The 27,443-nt window shown below is 29.1% G+C and overlaps 1 protein-coding gene across 17 annotated transcripts; it reads right to left on the reverse strand.

Moving 5' to 3' along the window:
* Window positions 1-6,340: 6,340 nt before the first annotated feature.
* LOC111288005 (endo-1,3;1,4-beta-D-glucanase-like) lies at window positions 6,341-15,558 on the reverse strand. 17 transcript variants are annotated; one of them, XR_016341647.1, is made up of 10 exons: window positions 15,123-15,531; window positions 14,865-14,942; window positions 14,692-14,713; window positions 13,115-13,241; window positions 12,712-12,802; window positions 12,442-12,531; window positions 11,118-11,218; window positions 9,930-10,066; window positions 9,260-9,385; window positions 6,341-7,886 (listed from the first exon to the last, which is right to left on the reverse strand). XR_016341647.1 is itself a non-coding variant. In XM_089759792.1 (9 exons), exons 1-9 carry the CDS (start codon window positions 15,268-15,270, stop codon window positions 9,352-9,354), a joined length of 828 nt encoding a protein of 275 aa, XP_089615918.1. In that variant the 5' UTR covers window positions 15,271-15,530; the 3' UTR covers window positions 9,082-9,351. The 17 variants fall into 17 exon arrangements, 8 of the variants coding, with proteins under 8 accessions (XP_089615918.1, XP_089615917.1, XP_089615921.1 ...); XR_016341646.1 differs by lacking the exon at window positions 6,341-7,886 and adding an exon at window positions 8,424-8,716 and having other exon boundaries at window positions 15,123-15,530; XR_016341645.1 differs by lacking the exon at window positions 6,341-7,886 and adding an exon at window positions 9,563-9,686 and having other exon boundaries at window positions 9,082-9,385; window positions 15,123-15,520.
* Between the last annotated feature and the right edge of the window lie 11,885 nt (window positions 15,559-27,443).

Consider the following 27,443-nt stretch of genomic DNA (forward strand, 5'->3'; position numbering starts at 1 on the left):
GTAATAAAGAGGTATTTATCTTAGTTATGTGAAATAATTTTCGTTATTGCAAGCAGTTTATTTATGGGTATAATTTTATATTTACAGTTACATTTTGGTGTTACTTTAATAGATTGACTATTTGTAATAAAAAGAAAAAAATTACTTAGGTTACATTTTTGGTATGTTTGCTTAAAATATTTTATTTTGTTCAATTATTTACACCAATATAAGAAGCATTTGACAACCCAATAATGATTTGTAGGTAGGTTCTTCATTAACCAAGAACTTAAGAATATAGGTATTATATCATTCATTTTATGAAAAAAATTGTTAGTAATAATCTTATGAGTACACAAGATAAGATTAATTATTGTTTTAAATTACATATACATGTTTCTATGTGGAACATAATTATGAAATGCATATTGATTATTGATTATTCATTTAATTATTTTTAGTGGGTTGGCAAAGAAGAATTCACACAAAAGTAAATTGATGAAGTGCAAAATGAATGGCATAATTATATATCCAGATTTATACAGTGAAAACTAAGACAATGAGTCTTTTCCTTTTTGGTTTGATGTAAATTTTTATATTTAACACATAATTTTGTATATAACTCCAAAAAATTTTCATTTACACAAGTTCAAATTTTTTTTCATTTATCCTAAATTTGCAGTAATCTACATTTGTTCTTTTTAAAATGTTGTTTTTGTTATATGTAATCTATTACATGTCCAATCGTTGCCAAATGTCTCTAATCGTATGATTAAGAATGTAGTTTTGCCTAATCATATGGCTATGAATGTAGCCTTCTATGTTAGAATAGATCTCAATTTATCATATAATTAGATTGATCTTTAGGGGTAAAATAGATTGAAAAAATTTATTATTGAGGTTAGAAGTAAGACAAAATTTATCTTCTTTCAAGAATCTTAAAAAATCTTAAGAAGATGTAAGGTTTTTTTTTCTTTTTTTTTTTTTTTATTTTGGACCATTTAGACACTGTTGGGAATCTTAAAATATCTCAAGGAATCAAATACCGTAAACCAAACTAAAAAATCAAATTATGACAAGTAAGAATCCCAAAGGTAATCAAACTTTCTCTCAAATCAAACATCTTCTTAGGATATTTTAAAATTTTTAAAATTTCAAATTGAATGTTAAATTTTTTACCATTTGACCTAAAAAAATTAGTTTTGGTGCCATTTTACCCTTTAATATGAAACAAATTACATAACAAACTAACATCCAAACTTACATGTACAAAAGTATTACAACTCGATTCTTTGACACCTAATAATGCTCAGGATTAAATTTTATTATTTTTAAATAGAAATGACTTTAGTTTTTTTATTTTTATATGTTTATTCTTAATATGAATTTTTAGTAAAATTAATTTATAACAATGTTTTTTTTTTAATTTTGTTAATTTTTTAAATTAAAATATATTTTACAAATTTTTTAACAATTCAAAATTTTTGTTTTATATATTTAAGATAATATTTTTATTATTTATTTATTTATTTAATGTCAAATATCATAAATTATACTACGGTTTCAATTATACTTAAAAAAAGGTAAATTAATCATAAATTTTTCCAATCTAAAAAACAAGAAAAACATCTACACTCATTTGAGTATAATTTATGTTTAAGGGATGGTGGTCTGGACTGGTGGTGTATTCAGTGAGAGTTAGGTAGAGGAGGACAAGTGATGATAGTGGCGATAGGAGGTTTTTTATACTAAGTATGGTTTAGTTATTGTAAAGTAAAGATGGTGATTGGGAGCTATCAATAATTGTTAGGTTTTTCTCTATATTTTTCACTCTGCTTTTGTATTCTAAACAATAATTGTATATAAAGATGATGAAGATAAGATTCCAATTCAAAAATTGAGCATCTTGTCCCTTTCAATCTAAATTTGATTTCAAGAATTTTGATTTCTAGAAGCATTGAAATTTCAAAAATCTTATCATTTCATTTTATCCCTTTTTTTAATCTTTTTATTTATTCCAAAATAATGATAAAAGCAAAAATAAATAAATAAAACAATAAAAACAAATGGGTTTGCATTGAGTCTAAAATATAATTTGAGTTTAATACTCAAATGATAAATCCAAATCAAATGGATTAGGTCCAACGCCTGATTTAAATTAACTTGAGATTGGAGAATAATTAAAACGAAATTAGGTGTCTACAACCAGTTATCATAGGTTTGAAGGAAACTCATTCAATAGGTCTTTAGTTATGTTTATGAATTTAAAAAGTTTCATGTTGGAATACCATGGAGAAAATGACACGGTTTACCATTAAAACAAACAAAAATAAAGTTTATTTTAATGCAAACAGAGATAGCTTCAATAGTCAAACTGACATGATTTGTAGGTTTGATGTAGATTGGCTTAGAATAGTCATAAGCCAAATTTAATGCCATAAATGTTATAACTTATTTGGGTGGTGGACATGGTTTCGATTAAGGCTATAAAAATGGCTAATAATGTCCATGATAAATGGTGTGTGTGTGTGTGTATATATATATATATATGATATTTTGATAGTCATTTGATAAGTCTATTGATAATTTTCTAAAATGAATATATTTTAAAAAAGATATGTGAAGCACCCTTGTGTATATATGTAATTTGTTGATGAAAAGTCATGCTATTTGAGTATATATACAAAATAAGTTTTAAGTCTTAAATTGATATAATAAGAAGTCATAAGAATATATATATATATATATATCTATAGCAAAAAGACATTGTCTTGTCTTACCAATAGATTTGAGACCTCTGTTACAATAATTTACTTAGTGAAAAAGACAATATGATGTATGATTCATAATTTGGTGGCAATGACATTAATTTCTTAGGATACCAAGAAATATATAAAATGAAAAGATGTGAAACCATTATGACAAGAATAATAATAAAGTGATCACTATAAACTAAAAGAATTTATGATAAAGGGATGTTCATAATAGATGAATTACTATGGGAAGAGCATTCTTTGAAAAATGAATATACATATGTGGTGGTGGTATTGGTTTTATAAACCTTCAAGATAAAATAAGTGAAAATTTTATTATGTAGTATGAAAAATTAACATAGCTATGTTGAAAATTTGGGGATGAGGTTCAAGCTTATAATATGAAGTTAACCATGATGGAAACTCAACTTAACACTCCATATAACGTCAAATCTTGAGTTCAATGAGCTAAAGTACATCATCTATATGTGGCTACAAGCATTATAATCTTGTGTTTTCATCCCAAGTAAAGTGCTTGGTACCTATAACGATAAAAGAAGGATAAGGTTATACTCTTAATTAACTCATAACATAAATATGTTAAAGTGTTATAGTTATAAAAACACTCTTAATGGAAGCTATCTATGTGAGTGTGAAGTATGATCACTTCGTAAAAGTTCAAGGGCTTGACTATAACAATACTCATACAAAGAAGATACAAACATATGGCCAAAATAGTGCCCTCGAATATTGAGTGTTAATTGGGTGTAAAAGTCTTTTGTGTGAGATTAGTTTGGTTAACCAAACTAAATAGTTGGTTCCAAGCATAGCTTACCATACAATTTCAGTTAACTTTAACTTGTTTTTATTAAGTAAATGTTCAAATCGGAAGATACCTTCATTAATGCGAAAGATTTCCATAATTATCAAAGATTTGGTTTATTTTGAAAAAAATGGGGGATTGTTGGAATATTTTTAAAATAATAAATGACATAAATTGCATGTGATAGTGAAAAATCATATCTCTTTAAATGATATAATTATTTACTAAGAGTTATATCTTATAAAGAATTATATCTATACAAATAGGCATCTTTATGGACAATTATGTTAGTACAAAGAGACTTCTATTTAATTATAAATAACACTCTTCTAGTTTTTGGAAGATACAAGATAAAATTATCATGCAGAAATATTTTGCATATGAAACAAAAGCCAAAAAAAGTCTCACATGTTTTCTATAGCCAAATCAAATAATTTTGTTTTCATGTTAGTGAACGCTCAATGGATTAATTTATTCAATATAAGATGCAGCCAATCATTGGGTTTCATTATATTTTCGAGATTTATTGCCAGTAACTCTTTTGCATATCAATTAATAAAATAGTGAGAATAAATAAAATCTTAAAAAAAAAAATAACACCATTCCATGCCTTGAAACTTTTTTTTAATTTCTCATGTTTTTTTGAACCCTAGGTTCTAACAGATAACATTATATACGTCCCTCATTTCATACCGATCCACTCCTTAAGTTCCCTGAATGCTTTTTTCCTTCCTTTACCTACCATAGTAGATAAACCCAAATACTTTTTTGGATTTATGAGAACCCGAATTGCAAACACCTCATTGACAATATTTTTCTATTATTGACTTGTGTTCTTGCTAAAGAACAAATTTGATTTTGCAAAACTAATTTTTAATCTAAGCCATCCTGATATTTTTACAACATGTCCATCACCCTTTCACCTTCATTCTTGTTAGCTTTTGTAAACAAAAGACTATTATAAGTAAAAAATAAGTAAGAAACCTTGGGTCCATATAATTTTTCTTGAACACCTATTATAAACTAATTTGTTGACTTCTAGGATTCAAATAGTGGTTTAATAGTGGAATAAAGGCCGTAAAATTATGGTAGTGCCACTAACTTCCACCATTATTAGATAAAATACGGTTGAGAAATTCATTCATAGTCAAAACGGTGCATAATGGTCGCAAAATAATGGCGTAACGAGGAATAGCAAAAATAACGAACCATTATTGTAGCTTTTTTTTTTTTTTACTCACGGATCAACAGTTCAAGAAAAAAACAAAATTTCAACATTGCAGAATAAAGCCATAAGCTTGCAAAAATAAAAGTAAAAGCAAAAGCAAAAAATAAAACTCAGAATCTCAGTCCTCAACATCAAAATCAATCTAAAAACAAGTTAGAAAACAGACAAATTATTTATCAACCATTCAATCGGTACTTCGGCATCCAAATTCAAATCAACCTCAAGTTCTCAATCAATATTCAAGATCAAATAAAGTAAGAAAAGAAAGTTTAATTATCTTTATTTTTTTGTAAAAGTTTTGTAAAATGATGTCTGTTATGAGAGTTTGAGAAAGATGAATAAAGTATTTTGTAGGTACTAGGCAAGTGATAATGATGAAGAGATACGAGAGAAAATGAGATATGAAAAAAAAAAAAGAAGAAGAAAATTCTCGAAGGCGAAGCACGAAGAAGACGAACAGAAGATAGTAAGCTGGTTCTTAGGTGGGTCTGTTGGGATTAGACAAATTGAGGGAATTGGGGCACATGGGTGCATGATGGTTTGGGTTGGGTGGGTTAGGTTGGGGTGGGATGGAATGGAATGGGGGTGGGGCCGTTGGGTGGGGGATTAGGGGGGATGAATTTTTTTATTTAATTTTATAATTAATTTTTGAAAAGTTTTTAGATAAAATTTAATTAGAAGTTTTGAAAATTTATAATTAAAAAAAATAAGAGATTTGTAATTTAATATAATATATATAGAGATTTTAGATGAAAAATTTTGGTAAATTTTTTTGTATAAGTTAGATAAAAAAATAATTAAAATTAAATATTATATTTTAATTTTGTTATATATTAATTTATGATTTTGTATTTGAAATTTAATAATTTTTTTTGTTGTTTTGGTATTTATATTGTTGTCAATTTTTTTTATATAAGATTAATTTTTATTATTTTTGTGTAATTATTGAAAATTCTATTTATTATATAATTATTGAAAGTAATTTGTGATAAAAAATTTTATATCAATTAGTGTATCAAATCTAGAATTAATATTGAATGTGAATTTGATCAAGAAAAATTTTGTGGATAAACCAAATATGAATGCTTTATTATAATCTAAATAAAATTGTAAATAATTTTTTTAGAAAATAAAAAATATAGATTGTCATAAACTTTTTTTAAAATCATTGAATAAGAGTTTTTATAATTATAATTATAATTATTATATTTATAATAAATTATGTAAAAAAAAATTCATGACCACGATGACTGCAGTGACTATAATGATTTCTGTTATATTCGAAAACGTGATCGCGACCGTTATTTAAATTTACGTACTTTTAACATATAAGTGTTGATAACTCTTTTGAGCAGATCAAGAAAAAGTGAGGCGATAAGGTTCATCTTGCCTTAGACCTCTAGCTGATGTAAATTCCTCTGTAATGTTACCGTTAATAACAAAAGAATAAGAAAAAGTGGTAGCACAGTTGATAATAAAGGACATCCTCTTAGCATGAAACCCAAGTTTCAAAATCATCTCCGAAGAAAATTCCATTCAACAAGACCATAAGCTTTGTTCATGTCCAATTTTAAAGCAAAAAACCCCTTGTCTCCCATGTCTTCTAGACTTTGAAGTGTGAGGTAATTCATAAGCCATAAGAAAATTATCAGTTATGACCGTCCCTGGTACAAATGCACTCTGTAACTTAGTAATACATGAAGGCAAGAAAGTCTTAAGCCTATTTGCTAAGGTTTTAGCTATAATCTTGTGATGACATTGCATAAGCTTATCGGACGGAATTGAGATATACATTTTGGGTTTTCAACCTTAGGTATAAAGATAATATTAGCAGTATTAATCCTACCCAAAGTTTCTTTTCCATTCAAAATAGACAAGCAAAATTGAACAATGTTAAGACCTACATTATGCCAATATTTTGGAGGAAAGAGCAGGCATACCATTTGGACCTGGTGCTTTGATGGGATGCATGTGTTTGAGGAGTTTATATGTCTCTTCAGCCTTGAATTCTGTCAAAAGAAAATTATTCATTTCGTCCGTTACTCGGGTTTCAACAGTCTCAAGAATGACATCAAAATGGTGAGTTCTTTGTTACGTAAACAGGTTTTTGAAAAACTCCAACACAAATTATATGGATATCTTCTTCTTCTTCTGTCCAAACTACATTTGAGTCTTCTTATACATTGATGATATTCTGCCTCTTTCTTATAGAGGCTTGTACATGGAAAAGAGCAGTATTTTTGTCACCATCCTCCGGCCAACTCACTTTTAATCTCTACATCCAAAAGGCCTCGTCTTTTTCGAGTAACAAATTCAGCTTTTCTTTAACACTCTTCCCCTGATCCAAACTCTCAACTGTTGTAGGTAGGCTCTGAAAAAATTGCATCTCGTCCTTTAACCTATCAATATCTTTCCTAATTCATTGGAACTTTTCGCTATGCCATCTTACCAATTCTGCACCAACTTCTGACTCTTTCTCAACCAAGTTAATTTGGACACCTTTCCTCCAACTTGATTGTACAACCTGTTTGCACCCATCCTCTTTTTTCCACCATGCTTAAAAGAAAAACGTCTTCCTTCTATATCTTTGCCTTTTCTTTTCTTTATGCCCTTCTTTATTGACTGGTAAAGGACAATGGTCTGAAACCGATGTTGTCAAATGTCTCACAACGTACAGAGGAAATTTTGTACTCCATGTTTCACTTGCTAAAACTCTATCCAGTCTCTCCGAATTAAGGACTGTGCTTCCCTATCTCTGTCCAACGAAACTAGCTTACTACAAACCCCATATCTACTAAGCCACTTTCCTCTATTGCATGTTGAGCGACCCTTCATTTGGTGTTCTGGTCTAAGTTGATCTCCATTTTTTTCATGACCCTACATGAGCTCACTGAACTCACCATAGCACAACCAAGGTTTCGATGAAACCTGTGTTAAGCTACGTAGCAGCTCTTATGGCTCGTTCCTTCTGGTTCCCCATGGAAGCCTATGATGCGCCATTCTCTATCTCTGTTTCATTTTCGACCTCCATGTCTGTATGGTTTTTAGAGTAGCTTAAAAGCTTTATAGGCGTATCTTCTTTCCACATCATCAATAGTTCGACCTGGAATTAATAAAGTCAAAGCATTCTGAAAGCAGTGTGTATGATCCCCTAATATAACGAGAAACTAGTATTCCCTTATAGTTTCCGGGTGGACTCATAACCAAGTCCTGAAATAAAACGATCCTCATCCGAAAAATAACTATAGGCCTTTTTGTATATACTGCTTGATAGATTCCATAAAAAATACCTTACGGATGCCATAAGATCAGCTACTATAATTAATAACAAACACCATTATAAAACAGCAAGATTTGAGCACGGTCGATTTGGAGGTCATTGCTTTTGGCATAGACTTCACAATTCATGTATACATATTATATTTGTTTCATATAAAATGTGTATAAAATGAAAATTATCATATTATAATTTAAGTTGATATGTAAAATACAAAATATATATATTTTTTTTATTTTTATTAAATTTATATATAATTTATATTAAAATTTTAAATTTTTTCGTATCATTTTTTTAATGATACAATCATGTTGTGTTTCAAATTATGTACTCTACCTAGGCATAAACGTTAAAACTTCAAAATTCGACGATCCATTGGAGTTTATTGAATAGAGTAACAAATGTATATTACGGTTGGCTGTTGTCTGCCTAACCCAAAAAATATTGACTCTGAGATGCGTTTGCTCGATGGAGTTGAGATATAGCAAAGTTAGTATCAGATATTGAACGACTACATGCTAGGATGCAAGCTTAAATCGTTGTAGAGACTTAGCAGCGACAAAATTATATCATAAACAATCTCATGAGGTAGAAGTAAAGACCCGCTTGTGTATTTCTTGGCTCTGCTGCTGTGGCGTCTTTTTCTTGAATTCATTCTGGAGTTGGAAAGGGGAGGAGGCTAAGCTTTGTTAAACTTCATTGTGTTACTTAAATAATAATAATAATATATATTTTAATAAAAATATATTAATACATATATTTATTTATGTACAACATCCGAAACAAAATACTCATGAATCACAAGAGTTAATCTTACGGTAAAACTTAAAGGAGTTCTATATTTTCTTATTAAACAGTTCGATTTTAATAGGAAGATTTTATAGATAAATTATGAATGCACCCATATTGATATAGGAAGTATGCTTTTAAAATCTTTTGTGAGAATGCACCTTTAAAGATATGAAGAGCGGATTAGATGTAAAATTTAATGTAAATCGTAATATAGAATAAAAAAAAAAAGTTAAAAAATGACAAAAGCATATATATCATAAAACTAATAGATCACAAGAGTTGGGTTGGATTGCAGTCAATAAAAGACCGAAAATAAGGTTATTCAACAAAATGCATAATTGGAATAATTTAGTATAGACACCAAGCTTTCATTCCAAACAAAATTCTGTTCATAACTATTTACTTACAGCCATGAGATGAGTCTGTTGAAGCCGTCGCGTATAACCCTGGTGAGTTTCTTGACTCTGAATGGTCCAATTCACCTCTTTTTTTCCTTCAATCATTTGTGTAGGAGGAAAGAATGGGCTCGATATCTACATCACATTCATGAATTTTAAGTAATATAAATAATTTTTGCTTTATAGTAGACATTTCAAAAGTTTGGAACCCTCACTGTATAATCCCAACATTATTTCAAAATATGAATTCCCGCGGTGGTTCTTAGAATTTGTAATGGATAAGAAAGATGAGATCAGAGATCAAGACATAACATGATTCCCACTCTTTCCCTTTTACCGATTCAACAGCGTAGAATGTTCTATCATTCTTGCAGCTGAGGATTCCACATGGTCCAATTATAAACAACTTGCACGCTGTAATGTCCGCGGCAAAGCCCTAGGCACATAATTCACGTCAAGTCATGTGGCAGAAATTTCAATGCATAGGCTGAAAGAAACAATATAGACAACAATTCCCCGTGCTACAATGTTTAGTCTCACCCACGTAGTTAAGGCACACTGCATTAGAATTCACTTTCTTATTCTTTGCAAACACTAGCATATTCACAGCCATTTAACACTAAAACCAACAGAGTTCTAGGTAATACACATTAATTCCATCATCAGGTAAGTTTCTCACCTAACATACTTGGTGAACCACTCCAGCATATTTTGATGAGCTTCATCTGCACGCGACACAGCTGCTGCATCATCAACATTGTACCTGACCGTCCATCCATGAGCACATTTAGGAAATATCTTCACAAAGCTATCAACCTGCAAAATGAAGAAGTTACTTTGTAACTGAGATAATGAGAGATAATGTAGTGATGAAATGTCCATAAAGAATGTAATTCAATAGATTCTGGAAAAAACAGTTTGCCTGGGGATCTAACGGGAGAACAACAAAAACTTCAGGTGAAGAATACATGTAGACACAGACCTATGGCCACTTGCACCCTAGGATTGAAAGAAGCAAGATCTTCAAAGTCCCAAATTTGAATGGGCCATGGATAAACTATAGACCAAAAGAAAAAGGGACTGGGAAAAAGCCATACCCAGACCCAAGTAATTGGAGTGGTATTTTGTTTGGTTGATAAGTAACAGACTTCCAGGGCAAGGCAATGATAGAAAAGGGCACCCCTCAGGGCCCCACAAAAATGTGGTGGGCATTGGGGATTGGTCGTTTGACATATATAGCCAGCTACTACTACCTATTACTCCCACTATCTTAAAACTTATTCACAACCAGTTGTCAAAGACTTAGCATTATCGTATTTCCATAGAAGCCTTTGAAATAATACCAGCTATTTATTAACTAAGGACAACATTAACAACAACTAAGCTTTTGTTCGATGCATAGGTTCAAGCATTCAGCAACTAAGGACAAAGACACACATTAAGTTAACAGCACTTATAATATGGAAAATATAAAACCTAGACATCAATTTGAATATGTGTTTTACGAATATGTGTGACTGAGTGAAATGTAACTCAATGTCACTGTTCATTACAAGTAAATTTCTAACCAAGAATAAGAAAAACCAACAGTGATATGCAACGCCAGTGAGAGGATATCATCTAATTGTAATATGAATGCTTGCAGCAGTGAAGAAAGGATACAGGAGAGAGAATTTCCTCATTTCTAGAAAATATAAATGTCAAAGCGCATTTTTATCATTGAACGAAAATCTGACTAGATCATAGAAAATACAAACTTTTACCAAATTATTTGGCTTATTCAATAAAGAGAACATACAGCAGCCAATAATTTTTTAAGATGACAGCTACTGACAGTAAATTGAGACCACGCACCAAGCCTTCTTACCTCAGGTTTAGCACTTAAGATCTTATCAAACTGTTTCACAAGTTCTGGGGGAGATCTTTGGTCAATCTCAGCTCCCAATATCGCAATGGGAACCTTCACACCTGCACATAATCATTAGTAATAAGGTACACTTGCCCTACCACCCACACCACATAGAACTATGAGAGAAAGGGAAGCACCAAAGCACCAAAGCACCAAAGCACCAAATCTGTTAAACAATTCCTTTTCAGTAACATGGTCACCAGAATCTAATTGTTTTTACAAGCCTATACTAGTTCAAATGTATAATCACAGAAAGGAAGTATGATCTATTTGGCTTGGTATAAAAGTTGTACATGGGTATTTGTTCAGTGAAACACTGCCCTACAATATAAAAAACAGCAAAGGTTTAATGCCCTCATCCAAGTTAGTAATAGCTAATACTACAATGGAGGTATTACATAAGTATTATAAAGAAAAAGTAGTATTAAAGCCACAGAGAATTTCTAGAGATCTGGCATCTGATATGCTATGATAAACTATATATTTTATCCATTTTCAAGTCAAAAGGGATTCTAATAGTATACGGCAACATACATCTTTATATGATAAAATAATCCTAGTAAAATACAAAAACTCTTTTAGAGAATCAGCTAATAACACCAACCAAACCTAAACTTCAACTTTTGAGTAAGTATCATCACAACAGTTTCATGCTACAGTTTATGGAAAAAGAACTATTGATTCTAGGACAGAAGAATTTTGGCAATACTGTACAACATGCAGTTTCTGTTGGCGATCATCACATAAGGCCAGGTTTTCTCATCTCTGGACGGTGGAATGATCTTGCTAATTGTATTAGGTTACAAATATTGTGATGGTGAATTGACGGACCATTGATGAGTTGACTTCAGATATGTGCCTTGCTGTGCTTCTTCCTGATTCTTCAAAATGGGTTGTCAAAATAAGAACCACTAGAGAAAAGAGAGAGGGTAGCCATAACTTCATATTCTTGAATTTGGGCAAGTAGGTCTAGAGTGACTAAGATTTTCAGACACTTTACACAACAGTTACAGTGGCAAGAGAGAATCTTTTTGACTAAAATGGTATAAGAATCTTCAATTAAAATGACATTAATCATTTAGAAACTGCTCAGGCAATATGGCCTACTGAAAATAAACTGAATCCTACTGCAAGAGCCTATGCAAAACATTTCGCAGGGAGTTCAACCGGATGTTCCACCCTAAAGCTCAGCAGACCTAACCTTAAAGTCACTAAATCAAAAACAATTTGCTAATGAAATGAGAAAATCATAATTGAAATATTCAAAAAACTAGAATCTTACTCTTGATATCATCCACAGTCACAAATGTAGGATGTAACATCACAGCTGCTTGGATAAGAGCATCCTTTGCTAGTCCAACCACAACTTTAGCTGAGATAACCCAAAGACTTAATATTAGCCATCTCAGGTAATAAAGTGATCCTTAAACTGATGAAAAGATAAAATAGTTAAATCATATGCAATTGCAAAAGTACAGCACATGGTTGTCTAAAAATAGTAAAGATATGCTAATGAAACCACTTAAGACATAAAGCATAAATGAAAACTCACCACCCCAACAGAAGCCAGCAGCTCCAATTGCTGCAACCCCTTTACTTTTCAAAGCATTAATTACTAGCTTTGCATCCTCCAAACCTTTATCCTAAAAGAGCAATTGCAATGCTTCAGAGCATAAAACTTCAAAAGTGATGCAACATTAAGCATTAGATTATTGTCTAGGTAAAGAGATATAGTAAAATAGCAGTTACTATAGTGGTGAACAAAGCCAGAATGCACCCCGTAAATTCAAAATCAAACCTACATCGAATTGTAAAGAAACTAAAGACATTCTATAAATTTAGGAGAGTCTAAAACAGAATTGGAACTAAAAAGAGTAAAATTAAGAATCAAATAAGGTCCTTTCTTATACAACTAGACATAAACAATTTCAGGTATATGTCAAAAGGCCACTAACCACTCCATGGTCCCTTAGCCAAACACCTAAAGGTCTACCAGATCTCTTGGGAACATAGGGATCTCCATATAAGAAGTCAGGAGCCACCACATAGAACCCAGCAGCTGCAACCTTGTCTGCAAGTTTTCTATACAATCAAAAGCAACTGAAATTAGCTCCAGAAGCTTGTACCATTCAACTCTAGCTGCTAGATAGAACAAACTATGTAGTTAAAATAAATTGATGTCATGCCACCAGCCACCCTACCACAGACTCACTCCCATACTATCACAATCCCATAAAATAATCTAATTGCACCAAAAATCAGTTAGAGGCATGCCAAATTTTAATTTGCTAAATTATAATTTTCAGAATCCGTATTCTCATATCAAAAGTAGTTATTTTCATTTTTCTAAATGTTACAATGAGAGGTCACTCCACATTTTAAGCCAAGAATAACCAGCATCGATAGGAGAGAACACTTCAATAAAAGAACAATCAATCCATACAACTATTGAAAAATGGAAGCAAGATATATCATCTAATACAATTTTCGCCGGATGTCGGTGAGTCATAAAATTGAATGTCATGAGATGTGCGACCACATTGATGGACTGCCAGAAGCATTCAGTATGTCAAACAGCCTTGCTATGTCGCCTTTCTATCTTAAAAACTTGAATTATTATACTGTTTATTCCAACCACTAAAAAATTTTTTTTTTTCTGTTATAATAGCCTTGCCTGAGATATAAGTATAATAAGGCCTATCTTGGCATTGTGATTCCGATTGGAGAGTGTAATATAAAATTGCATTTGAAAGCTCTCAACGCAATTGCAAAAGCAAGTTTTTACCTGCTTTTGTGATTAAGATTAAATCACTTGTGATTGGGATTATTTACTGCAAATTTTAACTTGTTCGGGCAATGTATTTACCGTCAAATTCAATAATTGTGATCAAATGCAACTCTAGTCGCAATGCCAAACAGGTATTAAAGCAAAGGAATACACTACACACATTCCAGTATTGATATGCTGATAGATGAAAATTTTGGTTCCATAATTAACATGGGCAGATTAGATTAATTTCTTAATTCCTTAAAGAGTGATAATACTAATGTGATGACTTTAAGAGCTAATAATAACAATGGGAACACAGTGAGCAACAGCCTAAGTGAATTGTCAATGAGAACTCTAGATTTTAGCTCTTTCCTTCACTGGCCAGTTATCTCAGTATGGTTATGTACTTTTTAGGAAAAGAGGCAGGCAATAGAGGAGTAAGTAAATAAAACCTAAGGACAAAATGTATCAGGGAATATTAGTACCAGAAGATTTCAATTATTCTTCAAGATAAAAAAAAAAAAAAAGAGTATAATAAAATCTATTTTTGAATGGAAAAGTAAAAACTAGAGCAAAAACATGGAATTCGAAATCCAATGAAACACAGATTTGGGACAGCCTGTCCCACAGAAGAACAAGTATCAATATGAGATTTGAAAAGTAACATCTTTAAAGTAACGACTACATTTTCCAGGAGTCATAGAAGAGACAATAAAGGCAAAACATCAGCAAAAATTGGTTAACTTGCAGAATTAGTCTTACCTTAGGTTTGGTGCCTCATATCCTGCAGAGCCACGACAAGAACAACGAAATTAGCAGATAATCGAGATGATGGCCATGATTATCATGATCATGAGGACAACATTTTCATGGAGGAAAGACATACAATTGCAGAAACAATGCTAAATGAAAGTAAATATATAGTAAAAGAATACCAAAACCATGATAAAGGAAAAAATCTGTTACAGATGGATGAGGAACAATGAAACAAGCACCCCTAACGTCCTTCTGCTCTACCAATTTGTTTGAACAATGAAACAGGCAATGCATCATCAATTTCAAACAAAAGCCAGATAGAATATGTTCAAACACAAAAGAAAAAAAAAAACCCAAATTAAAGACTGAAGCAGAAATGTGAACAAAAAAGTGAAGAGCTTGGAGTCGGGCAAATTTTGGGGGAAATGGGTAATTACCAAAAACATCAGAGACAAGAAGAACAGCAAGTTTGGAGTCAAAAGATCCAGTGACATAAGTCATGAACCCAGCAAGCTCCTCAACATGACCAACTCCACTTCGAGGATTCAATGTTGGTGGGTTTGAGCAGCACTGAGAAACTGACATTCTCCCTTCTTTCTAAGTAAACTTTACCCTTTTTGTTTGATCAAACAAAAACACTAACTAGAAATGAAAAGGGCAAAAATGTACGTCACTTTTTTTATAAGATGGTAGTGTGACGATAAAGGAAGCATAAATCAATTTGGAAACATTTTACTTTCTGTTTTAGGGTATTAGGAAAATCATAGTGAACGCTCAAAACAAGATTCGTACATCATCTGTGGCGTCACCATATTTGGAGGCGTTTGGCTAGGAAAGTGAAGGTATCTTCGAGAAGCAAAAATCAATTTGGAAACATTAAGGTTGCGATTAGTTTATGAAAATATATATATTTTTATTTTTATTTTTTATTTTTTGAAATTTAAAAGATATGTTTTCTATATAAAATAAAAATTTATTTTTAAATATAAAATTTGTGAGAATATATTTGGTACGTGTATTTTTAAAATAAAAAATATTAAAATAACAATTAAATAAATTACATCTTTTAAAATTATATAATTAAATAATAAAAGTAAATTATAATTAAAATAAACATAAAAATTCAAATAAAAAATTTATTAATCATTCAATAACTGTAAATTTTATAATATAATGATAAAATATCATCAACTTTTAAAAAAAACTCAATTTTTATATGAAAAATAAAAATGAACCCACAAAAAACGCTACTTTTTTTTTTTTTTTTGGGATGCTTTCATGCTGGGAATTTCGAAGCAAGTGGGAACTTCAAGACTTCAAGCAATACAAGTGGTGACCGGTTAGGCACTAAGACCTCATGATTCGAATCCGGAAAATTTGGATGCTTTCATGCTACTTTTGTAAGTGTTTTTGGGTTTTACGATTGTAGAAATATTATTTTGGAGATCTCAAGATTCGAACCTGCTCCTTAGCAATTTGTCTCAAAATAAAATAAAAATTTTTCAAATTTCATATTTTCAACTTTTCCTTTTCCTCCATTCCATTTTCATGAAAAATAATCAAAATAATTTTTTTTATTGCATATTTTCAACTTTTTCATTTCCTCTTTTAAATTTTCATTGAAAATAATCAAAACAATTTTTTTATTTTGACTTGTTTTTATTTTTATTTTTAAATTTTTATTTTATTTTTTTAATCAAACAAATTTTCTAATTCATTTTCTATTTTTTACGAAAATAAAAATAAAAAACAGCTTTTATTTTTTTAAACCAAGCACACACTAACTTTCTGTTTGGGGTATCTAGAAAATAATAGTTGACCCTTTTGACCGAAAAAGATTCTTACATCATCGCTAGATAGGGTGTTTGGTTGGATAAGTTATATTGGGAATTTGATTCCATTCATCATTATATCTAATGATTTCAAGAAATGGTAGATATTTGGATTCAGCTGAAATAAAATGAGAGATTTTCATGTTTTTAAGAGAATTTAAGATATTTATTGATATTTTACATAAAAATAATAAGAAAATTTTAAAATTTTATTTAGATAGACCTTTATAATTTATTATATTTAAATGAGTTTTTAATTTTTAATTTATTTTTAAATAAATCTTAAACTTTTAATTTATATCTAAATAATCTTTTAATATAAATTATTTTTCATGTAAAATGAGGATTTATTTAAATATAAATTAAAATAAAAAATTTGTTTAGATGTAATAAAAATATAATGATTTATTTTAAAATAATAATAATAATTTAAAATTTTTTTTAATGTTTTAACTTTTATTATATTATCGTTAATTATAATATTAATTGATGTTACGTGAATTACACATGACAAAGAGTTATATTTAAATTACTTATTTATTGAACGTGTTAAATTATTTATTTATACAACATGTAAATTATTTTATTTAATATTTATAAAATTAATAAATAATTTAAATTTATTTAAATTATTTATATATTAAATAATAATTTTATAAATAAATATTTTAAAAATATGTATATGTATATTTTATCAAATTGTGTGTGAAGTCTAATTATTATTCTACATAAAGCAAATACCTGGATCGATTACTCAAGGGTATTTGGGATTTTTTTTTTTGACATAGAATATATTTTGAACTTCCAAGGAAGGCAGTCAAATGTATAGTGGAAGGCAACATAGCTTAGATTTTTTATTAATAAATTATTTATTGTAAACAAGTAAATTGCTAATTTGTTTATATATAAAAAAAAAAATTGTTTTTTTTAATATTAGACTTCAATTTTTTGAAAATTTGTAGTCTTTTGTGTATATGTATAGTTTTATGAAAAATTAGTCTTTTTGTATATTAGGCTATAGTTTTATGAAAAATTATAATCTTTTTGTTTTAAGACTATGATTTTTTTGAGAAAATATATGTTTTTTTATATTCTTTTTTGTTGTATAATACATTAGACTGCCTTTTTTTTTTAGAAAGCATAATATTTTTGTATATTCTTTTTTTTTTCTTTTGTATGGTACATTAGGCTACGACCTTTTTTAGAAAACTTAGTATTTTTCTGTCTATTCTTTTCTCTGTTTAGTACATTAGACTACAATTTTTGGAAAAATTATAATCTTTTGTGGAATTACTTAAAAAAAATAAAAATAAAATTTATTTTAGAACTAAAAATTTGTTAAATATATTATAATTTTAAAAAATAAAAATAATAATTATTTTAGAATTAAAAAAATTGTTAAATATATTATAATTTCTTCTAACATTTCTTTTTAAATTCTACTCAAACAAGTGTACAAGGTTGTCATATTTTGGATCATAATAAAATTCTTTATTAATTTACATTTTTTTAAAATACAACTACTACATAGGAAAATTTATGATTTCACAAGTAAAATAAATTAAATAATAAAAATGTTTCAAAAGTAGAAATCAATAATTTTAAATAATTAAAATTTTTGTTAAATATATTTTAATTTCAAAAAATTAAAAATTTTAAAAATATATACATATGTTATTAATTAATTATTATATTTTTATTAAAAAATAAATAAAGTAGAAAGGAAAAAGAAAATAAAAGGGAAGTAATTTCTATATAAAAAAGATATTTAACCTTAAGTTAGGTGTTTAAGGATTGAGCTTGGGATGCCTTTGCATGTGTTAGCTTGGGTGTTGGTTTGGTATGTAATTTGTTTGATATTGAATGATAAAATGGATCGAAACTAATATTTTTTGAAGCAAATATTATGAAAAATAATATTTTGGAGAAATATTAGAACAAGATCATTACTTTGTATCTAAATTTTGAGAAAATGTATAAATTAGCATCTAAAATATAATTTGCACTCTAGATTTTCAAATAATGTATTATTTTAATCCAAATTTTAATATTATTAACTTAAATAGCTTATATGTTATGTAGTCAATATAATTTTGTTATATGCATATTATTTATTAAATAAAATGTTAAATTGTGTGTGAAGTCTAATTATTATTCTACATAAAGCAAATACCTGGATCGATTACTCAAGGGTATTTGGGATTTTTTTTTTGACAGAATATATTTTGAACTTCCAAGGAAGGTAGTCAAATGTATAGTGGAAGGCAACATAGCTTAGATTTTTTATTAATAAATTATTTATTGTAAATAGGTAAATTGTTTATTTGTTTATATATAAAAAAAATATTGTTTTTTTTTTAATATTAGACTTCAATTTTTTGAAAAATTGTAGTCTTTTGTGTATATGTATAGTTTTATGTAAAATTAGTCTTTTTGTATATTAGGCTATAGTTTTATGAAAAATTATAATCTTTTGTTTTAAGACTATGATTTTTTTGAGAAAATATATTTTTTTATATTCTTTTTTGTTGTATAATACATTAAACTGCCTTTTTTATTTTTAGAAAGCATAATATTTTTGTATATTCTTTTTTTTTTTCTTTTGTATGGTACATTAGGCTACGATTAGGATTGAGCTTGGGATGCCTTTGCATGTGTTAGCTTGGGTGTTAGTTTGGTATGTAATTTGTTTGATATTGAATGATAAAATGGATCGAAACTAATATTTTTTGAAGCAAATATTATGACAAATAATATTTTGGAGAAATATTAGAATGAGATCATTACTTTGTATCTAAATTTTGAGAAAATGTATAAATTAGCATCTAAAATATAATTTGCACTCTAGATTTTCAAATAATGTATTATTTTAATCCAAATTTTAATATTATTAACTCAAATCGCTTATATGTTATGTAATCAATATAATTTTGTTATATGCATATTATTTGTTAAATAAAATATTAAATATTTTGTAAAAACCTTCAAATGGATATCGCATGACAAAAATGATTGATTGATCCCAGAAAGTTTTTACGGTTCAAGTGAAAAATATATATATTTTAATGTATATTGAAAAAAGATGTTGATGGTATGTGTAGTTAACAAATAACTTGATAATATTTGTCAAATTTCACATATATAAGTTGATACAGTTAGCGGTGTTAGAGTTTCGATTAATATGGTATATAATTTGAAAGTTCAATGTGCTAATTGTACATTATTTGAAAATTCAAGATGCAAATTGTACATTTTATTTCTCTAGGTATCAATTTGTTTATATTCCTAAAGTTTATGTATGAAAAGTATAATTAACTCTATTAAAAAACATCAAGGAGGGCTTCAGATTCCCCTTATTTTCTTCCTTTTTAATACCATTAGAAATGTAAGATTCTTGATGTAAAAAAAAAAATCAATCAAACTAAAAAGTATCATATTATGAAAAATAAAATTCCAATCAGAAATCCTATTTTCCACCAACCAAATGCCAACTTAAAGTTTTCCTTTTTAGTAGGAATATAAACTTGAAAAACAATATTATTTACTATCTTTTTATGATAAAGGCATGAAAAGGGCATGCGTCATGTTGCTTGAAAATGCATGAAAAAAAATTCCTTTGCACCTAATTGTCTGATAAGTTTTTTTTTTTATAAATAAAAAAATTTTATTTATTCAAGAAAAACAAAAATTTTGCTACATCAAAACTATACTAGCTAATGTGTCTAAGATATAGATAATCATACAAAGAATTATAAATAAAAAATAGTCTTTAAGCCTTAATATATAAAGGTTTCTATTAATTGTTAGTAGTTTAGAATGTTGTGTATTGGTGAATAGGTTTAATATTTATTTTAATTATTCATAGTTTGAATAATCTATAACTTTAAATAAAAACTATCCTCTTTTAACTATTGAACGAATATATTGACAATGTAAAAAGAAAGGAATTAAAGGGTAATTTTGGACTTGAAAAACTAAGGGAAAATTCTCTAAAAGTTTCTCAAAAGTAGTTTTAATATTAATTAATTTCTTTGCCATTCTTTTTCTTCTGTTTTTCTTTCATTTTGTAATTCTGGGTTTCCTTTCATTTCTTTTTTGTATTGTGAATTTTATGTGGGTTTGAAATTTTCTTGCATGTGTTTTTTTTGTTTATTTTTTATTCATATTCTTTCTGCTTTGCTTAATTTGTTGTTTTCTCATTTTTGTTGTTTACCAAAGCTTTTTCATTTGCCATTTCACTCTCTGCCGCCTAAACTGATATCTCAATTGCTTTAGTGGTTGGTGGCATGAATGGAAAAGTACCCAACCTATCTAGACTCATCACCATCTTTTGACTTCTCCATAAATTTTTTTAGACCTCAACATTGGACGTCATATTTAGGTTTGACAACCATGCCATTATATCAATATGATACCATTATAGCCACAGCTAGTGGTTCCACTGTCATCATAAAAGTCACCACATTGCTAGCTACTCCATCATCAAGCATATCTAAAACAATTACTTATCTGGTTCGTTTAGGTTTGAATCTTTCTTTCACCAACCAAAGCATGAGTATGCCTCTCTATCACCATTCACTTATCTAGTATGTCCACGTCTGACTATATGGGTTTTCTTTATATGAAGCTAATTTTGGTTGGGAAAAACCTATATGGGTTAGTTCTGTTGCCTATAAAATTTTTGCATGTCAAGTTTGCATCAATTGCATTTGGATTTTGGATGATGTAATGTTAGATGCAAGGATTTTGATTTATTAGCAACTTGAAATAAAAATTTTTAAATTTTTTGAATATTTGAATTCTAAACTAATGCTCTGAATTATTGGGTTTCATATGTGCTTTTAGCTCTAAATTGGCTTTTTTTTGTTGGCTTTTACCAGAGATGATAGAGTAGTGGGATAAAATCTTGGAGGTATCTTATAAGCCCTCAAAAAAGATTGAGCTCCAAGCTGATTGACTGGTTTGAGAAGTTAATAGTTAAGCTAATGTAAGATTTTTCACAACCTTAGCATTATTTGTTGGGTAACTTTGCTTTCGCTCTTAACAAAATTCTTCCCACTAAAGATCTTCCTGTCAAAGGCCACTTCATTATAAGCTAAAACTACTTAAACTCCTACTTAGTAAAATCTTTCAATGAAAGTCTCTATTCCTTAGTTAGAGAGGATAAGAAAATATTCTTTCTTATTTATGCTTTTTTGACTAAAATGCTTACCTTTACTATTACTTTAGTAAAATGGTTGCAATTGAACTAATTAAATGGATTTAATTTTTTAGTCAATTACCTATTATTGTATGTTACTAATATTTTTTTTTAAGAATGCTTGAATGGTGAATTTCTCAAGGTTGGCCTTAATCCAAAGTTTGCCTCTATAGTTGCATATAATTGATATACGTGTCCCTAACTCATCTGTTTTACTTATGAATCAAGTTTCATTTTTAATTTATAAACTATGTACCATCACATCTAATCCTTTTTTTAATTACTCTATTTACAAGTTTGATGCAGATGGGCATATTAGCTTCAATTAACAATTTATATATAACATTAGTTCATTTCATTGCAAATATAGGCCATAAACATCAAAATAAAAACAAATCTAATTTGTTTCTTATTGACGCTTTGTACAAATTCTTTTTCAAGGTAATCATAATTGCTTTCTTTTTTCAATTTTCAATTTTAATTACTTTGAGTTTTGATTGATCTTGCCATAGCAATAGACATTTTGATTGTTTTATATATCTTGAATTACTTATTTTTTTTATTTCTTTTAATTAATCAAATCTATTTTGTTAATTTTTTTTTCTTGAATCTGTTATCTGAAAAAAGGTTAGTTAAATTATTGGTGGAACTCGTATTGGGTTACCTTTGTTTTTCAAAATTCAGTTGTAAATATGTAAAATTCATTTTTCCTTCCTTTTTCCACCATCCTTCTCCTTTCTCCTAATTTTTTTTCCCTTTACATGTCTATTTTTATTAAGATAAAAAATGAACAAAAAATCCTATGCCTCTTTCTCACTTGTTCTATCTCATATGCATATTAGGTAATTTTAGTGAAATAGAAATATTGTATACTAGAAAGAACTAAGATATGGGTGGTTATATGACATAATAAGGTGTTATTACAACATAGAAAATGGTAGGGGTGGAATGATTGATGAAACCAATCACATTTTGCATGATATTTATTTAGGACCTTAATAACATCAACTCCAATCAATGGAAAAAAAGTTGTTTTTGCTATATGAAGTTGTATTCAACTATTCGGTTGCTAGGTACAACTAAAAATTTGGTTAAAAAATTCTCACTATAATTTACCTAAATTAGAGTTTCCTCATTTTTAGATAACATTTCAGCCATTGGTTTTGTTTTTATGAATCATACACATTGTTCAAGACAATAATTCATGTCTTGGAATTTATTTAATGAGGATTAGTTTGAAAATTTATGTCTTTTAAGATGATATTAATGTGTTTCTAGCTTATCAAATCCACATCCATATGCAGTGGATAAAAAAAAAAGTAGATTGGCTAGCTATATGTTCTATTTTGGGATTAATGGAACCTGAGCATTTGGAAATACTAGCTTATATTCATTAATTGGTTTTAGGTCATAATCATTCATTGTTCCTTCATATTTAGATTTAAATAGGCAGAAAGAAGTGCCTGCCTCCCCTATTTGCATTTATGATAGTAAAGCTTGGATTAATATTGCAATGGTTTATGTTCTATAGATTATGCTAAAACTCTCTAAAAGCTTACTTCTTCCCTCATGCCCTCTATTTTTTTTTTCATACCATTTTTGCCTTTTAGTAATTGTTTTATGTATTCAAGATATGAGGCTAGCATATAAGGTTTATAATTTTACAAAAGAAGAAAAATAAAATTATTGCACGATTTGCAATGAGGCTTTGGCTGAATTAAGCAAGGTTGAGTTCAGAATTAGAAGCTAGGAAAAAGACCAAGGAAAAAATAGTGGATGACTTTTTGGTGTCCAAAAAGCACTATGATCAGCAAATCGAGTTTGCTTTAAAAACTGTTCCCGATGCCTTTGACTTGGAATTAGATAAGGTGAAGTTCAAATTTGTTGAGTTAAACCTAGATTTATTCGACATCAACTTGGACAACATAAGGTTCAGTCCAGCTCTAGCATAGGTGGAGAATGATAAGGATGATGATGACAAGGATGAAGATGTCAAGGTAGACACTGAGATTGAAACTGCCATAAAGAATGAAGCTACTGAGCCTAAGGTTAAGGTTGGTGCTGGTAGACTTCTAACTCATGTTCTTGAAGAGCAAGAAAAGGGAAGAGCCAAAAAAAAAGAGGCCTGAAAGAATAGTTTTTCTTTTTTTTTTTTTATCTTTAATGAATTGTTATTGATAATTTTTGTATTTTTTAAGATTGGGTTTTTTGTGAAGATCTCAAATCATACCTTGCAAAGACCATTCTAACAAACTTCTATCAATTCAGATCTTATAAAGACCACTCCATTAAATTTTTGTCAAGTCAAATTTTGTTATTGAAATAGAAGTATATTTTTTGCCCAAGTTTTAGCTCTATTTTGTCTTTTTTATTTCATAGCTTATTTTTATTATGCATGATTGCTTAAGTAGCTTGGATAAGATAAGCTGACCAATTTGATTTAATAAATTAACTTGAGAATTCGATTTGAAGGTTACACAAGTGTCAGCTCGATGTAATATTATGGTCGAGGTTATTACTTTAATTTGAAATCAGATAACTCCTTCTACTGACCTGAGTCGAAGACTTTGGATTTCATACTTTGTTATTAGATCGGATATAACTATATATAAATCATCTTGGATTTGGCTTTAATTTTATAAGTGTGAGCTCGGTTGATATCTAGGCTTTAGACTTCATCATACACTAAGTATAGTTTGAACAAGGTTAATACTTTTATTCAACTCTATAACTGCATAGTATGAGTATTTTCTAAAATTACAAGTCTAAGCTTGACTCTATGCATTTTCACTAGTAGTAAATTTTAAGGTTGTTTATAATTTATGTCCTCGATATTGGATTATCGTTCATATCTTACAACTTGTAAGTCACATCATTGACAACCTCTCTAACTATGTAGGGGACCTTTCAATTTAGGGCTAACTTTTCATCTCTATCATCTACTCCTGAGGTTTTTACATTTTTAAGTATCAGGTTGCCATTCTTAATATTCTTATATTGGACTTTTTTATTATAGAAATTAGACACTCTCTACTAATAAGCTACTATCCTAGTTAGGGCTATGTCTCCTTGTTTTTTAGCCAAATCCAAATTAGCCTAAGGGTTTCCTTATTTCTTTATTCAAATTCGAGCTCAACTCAAAGACTCGGGAGGTTGATTTCCATAGCACTATGACCTCTATTCCAAAAGCTAAATTAAAAGGAGTTTTTCTCGTAAGGACTTTGGTGATACACCAAGCAACTTGTCAACCTACTTGCCTTTAGCTTCATCTAATTTTTTCTTAAGAGCTTTCAATATGGTCTTTTAGGCTACCTTGACTTAGTTATTGGATTAAGGGTGGGGGACTAAGGTGAACCTTGGGTCAATATGGATTTAGAACACTATTCTTTAAATCTTGGATTGTCGAACTATTTCCCATTATTAGTTATTATGGACTGAGGTGACCAAATCTACAAATTATGTTCCTTTAAACAAAAGTTTCAACTTGAGGTTCAATTGTGATAGCTAAGGCATTGATTTCAAGCCATTTGGTGAAATAATCAATTGCTACTAACACAAATCTCTTCTACCTTATGGCTAGGGTGAAAAGATCAAAGATATCCACTACCTATTGTATAAAAAGCCAATGATTGATGATATGAGTCAGCATGATTGATGGGAAATGTTGTATGTGTGTAAATTTTTTGCATTTATCACATTTCTTCACTAGGTTAGTTGCATCATTGCAAATGGTAGGCCTGTCATTATCTTGTCTAAGTACCTTGTAAGCCAAAGATCGAGGTTTGAGGTGACTACCACAAATTCTTTTATGGATTTTTATAAGCATAATTTGTTTCCTCTTCATCTACATATCTTAGGTAAGGTAAGCTAAAAGATCTTATGTACAATTTCCCATTGATCATGGTGTATCGAGGAGCTTTTCCTACTAGAACCTTAGCTTGAACTTTATTTTCGAGTAGCTCACCAGTCATCAAATAAGCTTGGATTAGAATTATCCATGACTCTTTCTGTTCAACTTGGCTAACGAATTTCTCATTAATACTTTTCTATTTTAACTCTTCCATTAGGGCATGAGCTGAGTTGTTAGTTGCTATTCTAGATGCTAGTTTGGACAATGAATTAGCTAAGGTGTTTTTTTACCTTATATTTTTCTAACCTTGCCTTAGTGAATTCGACCAAATGTGCTAGTACTTTGTCCAGATATTTTTTTATTCCTTTTTCTCGAGCTTCGAGCTCTTTATTTATTTGACTGACCACAAGTTGAAAATCGTCATACAATATAATGCTTTTTATGTTTAGCTTAACTGCCAATCTTAGGCCAGCAATCAATGCTTCGTATTTAGCTTCATTATTCAAAACTTTGAATGCAAACCTCAAAGCATATTAAAACTATAGATTCTTTAGGTTGATTAGAATAAGGCCAACTCCACTTTTTTGGATAGTAGTTGACCTATCAATGAAAAGTTTTTACATTTATTCTTTTTTAGTCTTATCGATCTCTCAAGGCTAATCATCAAGCTGAGCCTAGGTGCATTTTGTTACATAATCTGCTAACACTTGTGATTTTAAGGCCAACTTAAGGATTTGCCTAAATGGCTGGTTAGCACCTAAGGATTTGCCTGAGTCACGCTAAGTCTAGGTGTATTTCAAGGGTTGATTGTGTTTTCACTGAGCTTCACTGTCCATTTGATTAATCTTCTTGATAATTCTATCTTTTATAGGATTTATCTAAATGGCTGGTTGATAACACCTAATTATATAGTATTTTTACATGCAAAAGAAGTGTTACATTTAAAAACTAGATGATTTTTTATGCTTTTTATGTTATTTTCATGATTTTAAGATTTTAAGCTCATGGATATCATTTTCATGCAAGCTATGTAAAAAGCAATTTTGGCCTAATCTTGAAAGCTCATAACTGGACCCCCTTGATCTATATTTATAGAGTTTCACTTTCATAAGGAGTTTCCTATGATGTATTCAACCACCTTAATTTCAAGAATGATTGTATGTAAATCTATTCTCACTTGGACTCCTTCATGTTCGGCCAAAAAAAAGCTTGATCCAAGCTTGATTCTTTTGCTTAACTATGATAAAATTATGTTTGTATAAGGATTCTATATTCGGCTAGATCACTTTCAAGAAGGAATCAATTACACATATGATATTTAAAGAGTTTCAAGCTACCATGGACTTTGGCATGATCTGCCAAAGGAATTTTATCTAAAAAAGAACTTTATCTATTTGGCCATATAAATAGAAAACTTAATTTGTAAAATCATAGACTCTTTAAGCACTATCTTTTTCGATTAAAACTCCATCTAATAAAGCATTTATGCAATTTTCATCATAATAAATGTCAGATACATTTAGCCAAGAAGAATTTGAAGTCCATCACAAATCTCTTTGTTTGGCCTTGAAGATTTTTGTTTAGAGTAGGATTTTAGCCTTTTGAATTTCAAGAATTGGATAAAAATAAATTTTTCTTATTGAATTTCATCATACCAAACCTAAGCAGGGGATTTGATCAAGATTTATTCAAGACATAATGAATAGCCAAGATTGTATCTTCAAAGTCTCATTCAACCAAGCATACCTAAAGAAAAGAAGTCCTATTTGGTCATGCCTCTTTGGAAGATAATGATCAAGCTTATCGTTTAAAGTTTAAATTTGAAAATAATTCTTGTAAATCCTACAACTTGGCTGAATCCTACTTTATAAATAAG

This window comes from Durio zibethinus, chromosome 4 (genome assembly GCF_047325235.1).
Source record: "Durio zibethinus cultivar Kanyao isolate XHJ-2024 chromosome 4, ASM4732523v1, whole genome shotgun sequence".
NCBI classification, from domain to species: Eukaryota; Viridiplantae; Streptophyta; class Magnoliopsida; order Malvales; family Malvaceae; genus Durio; species Durio zibethinus.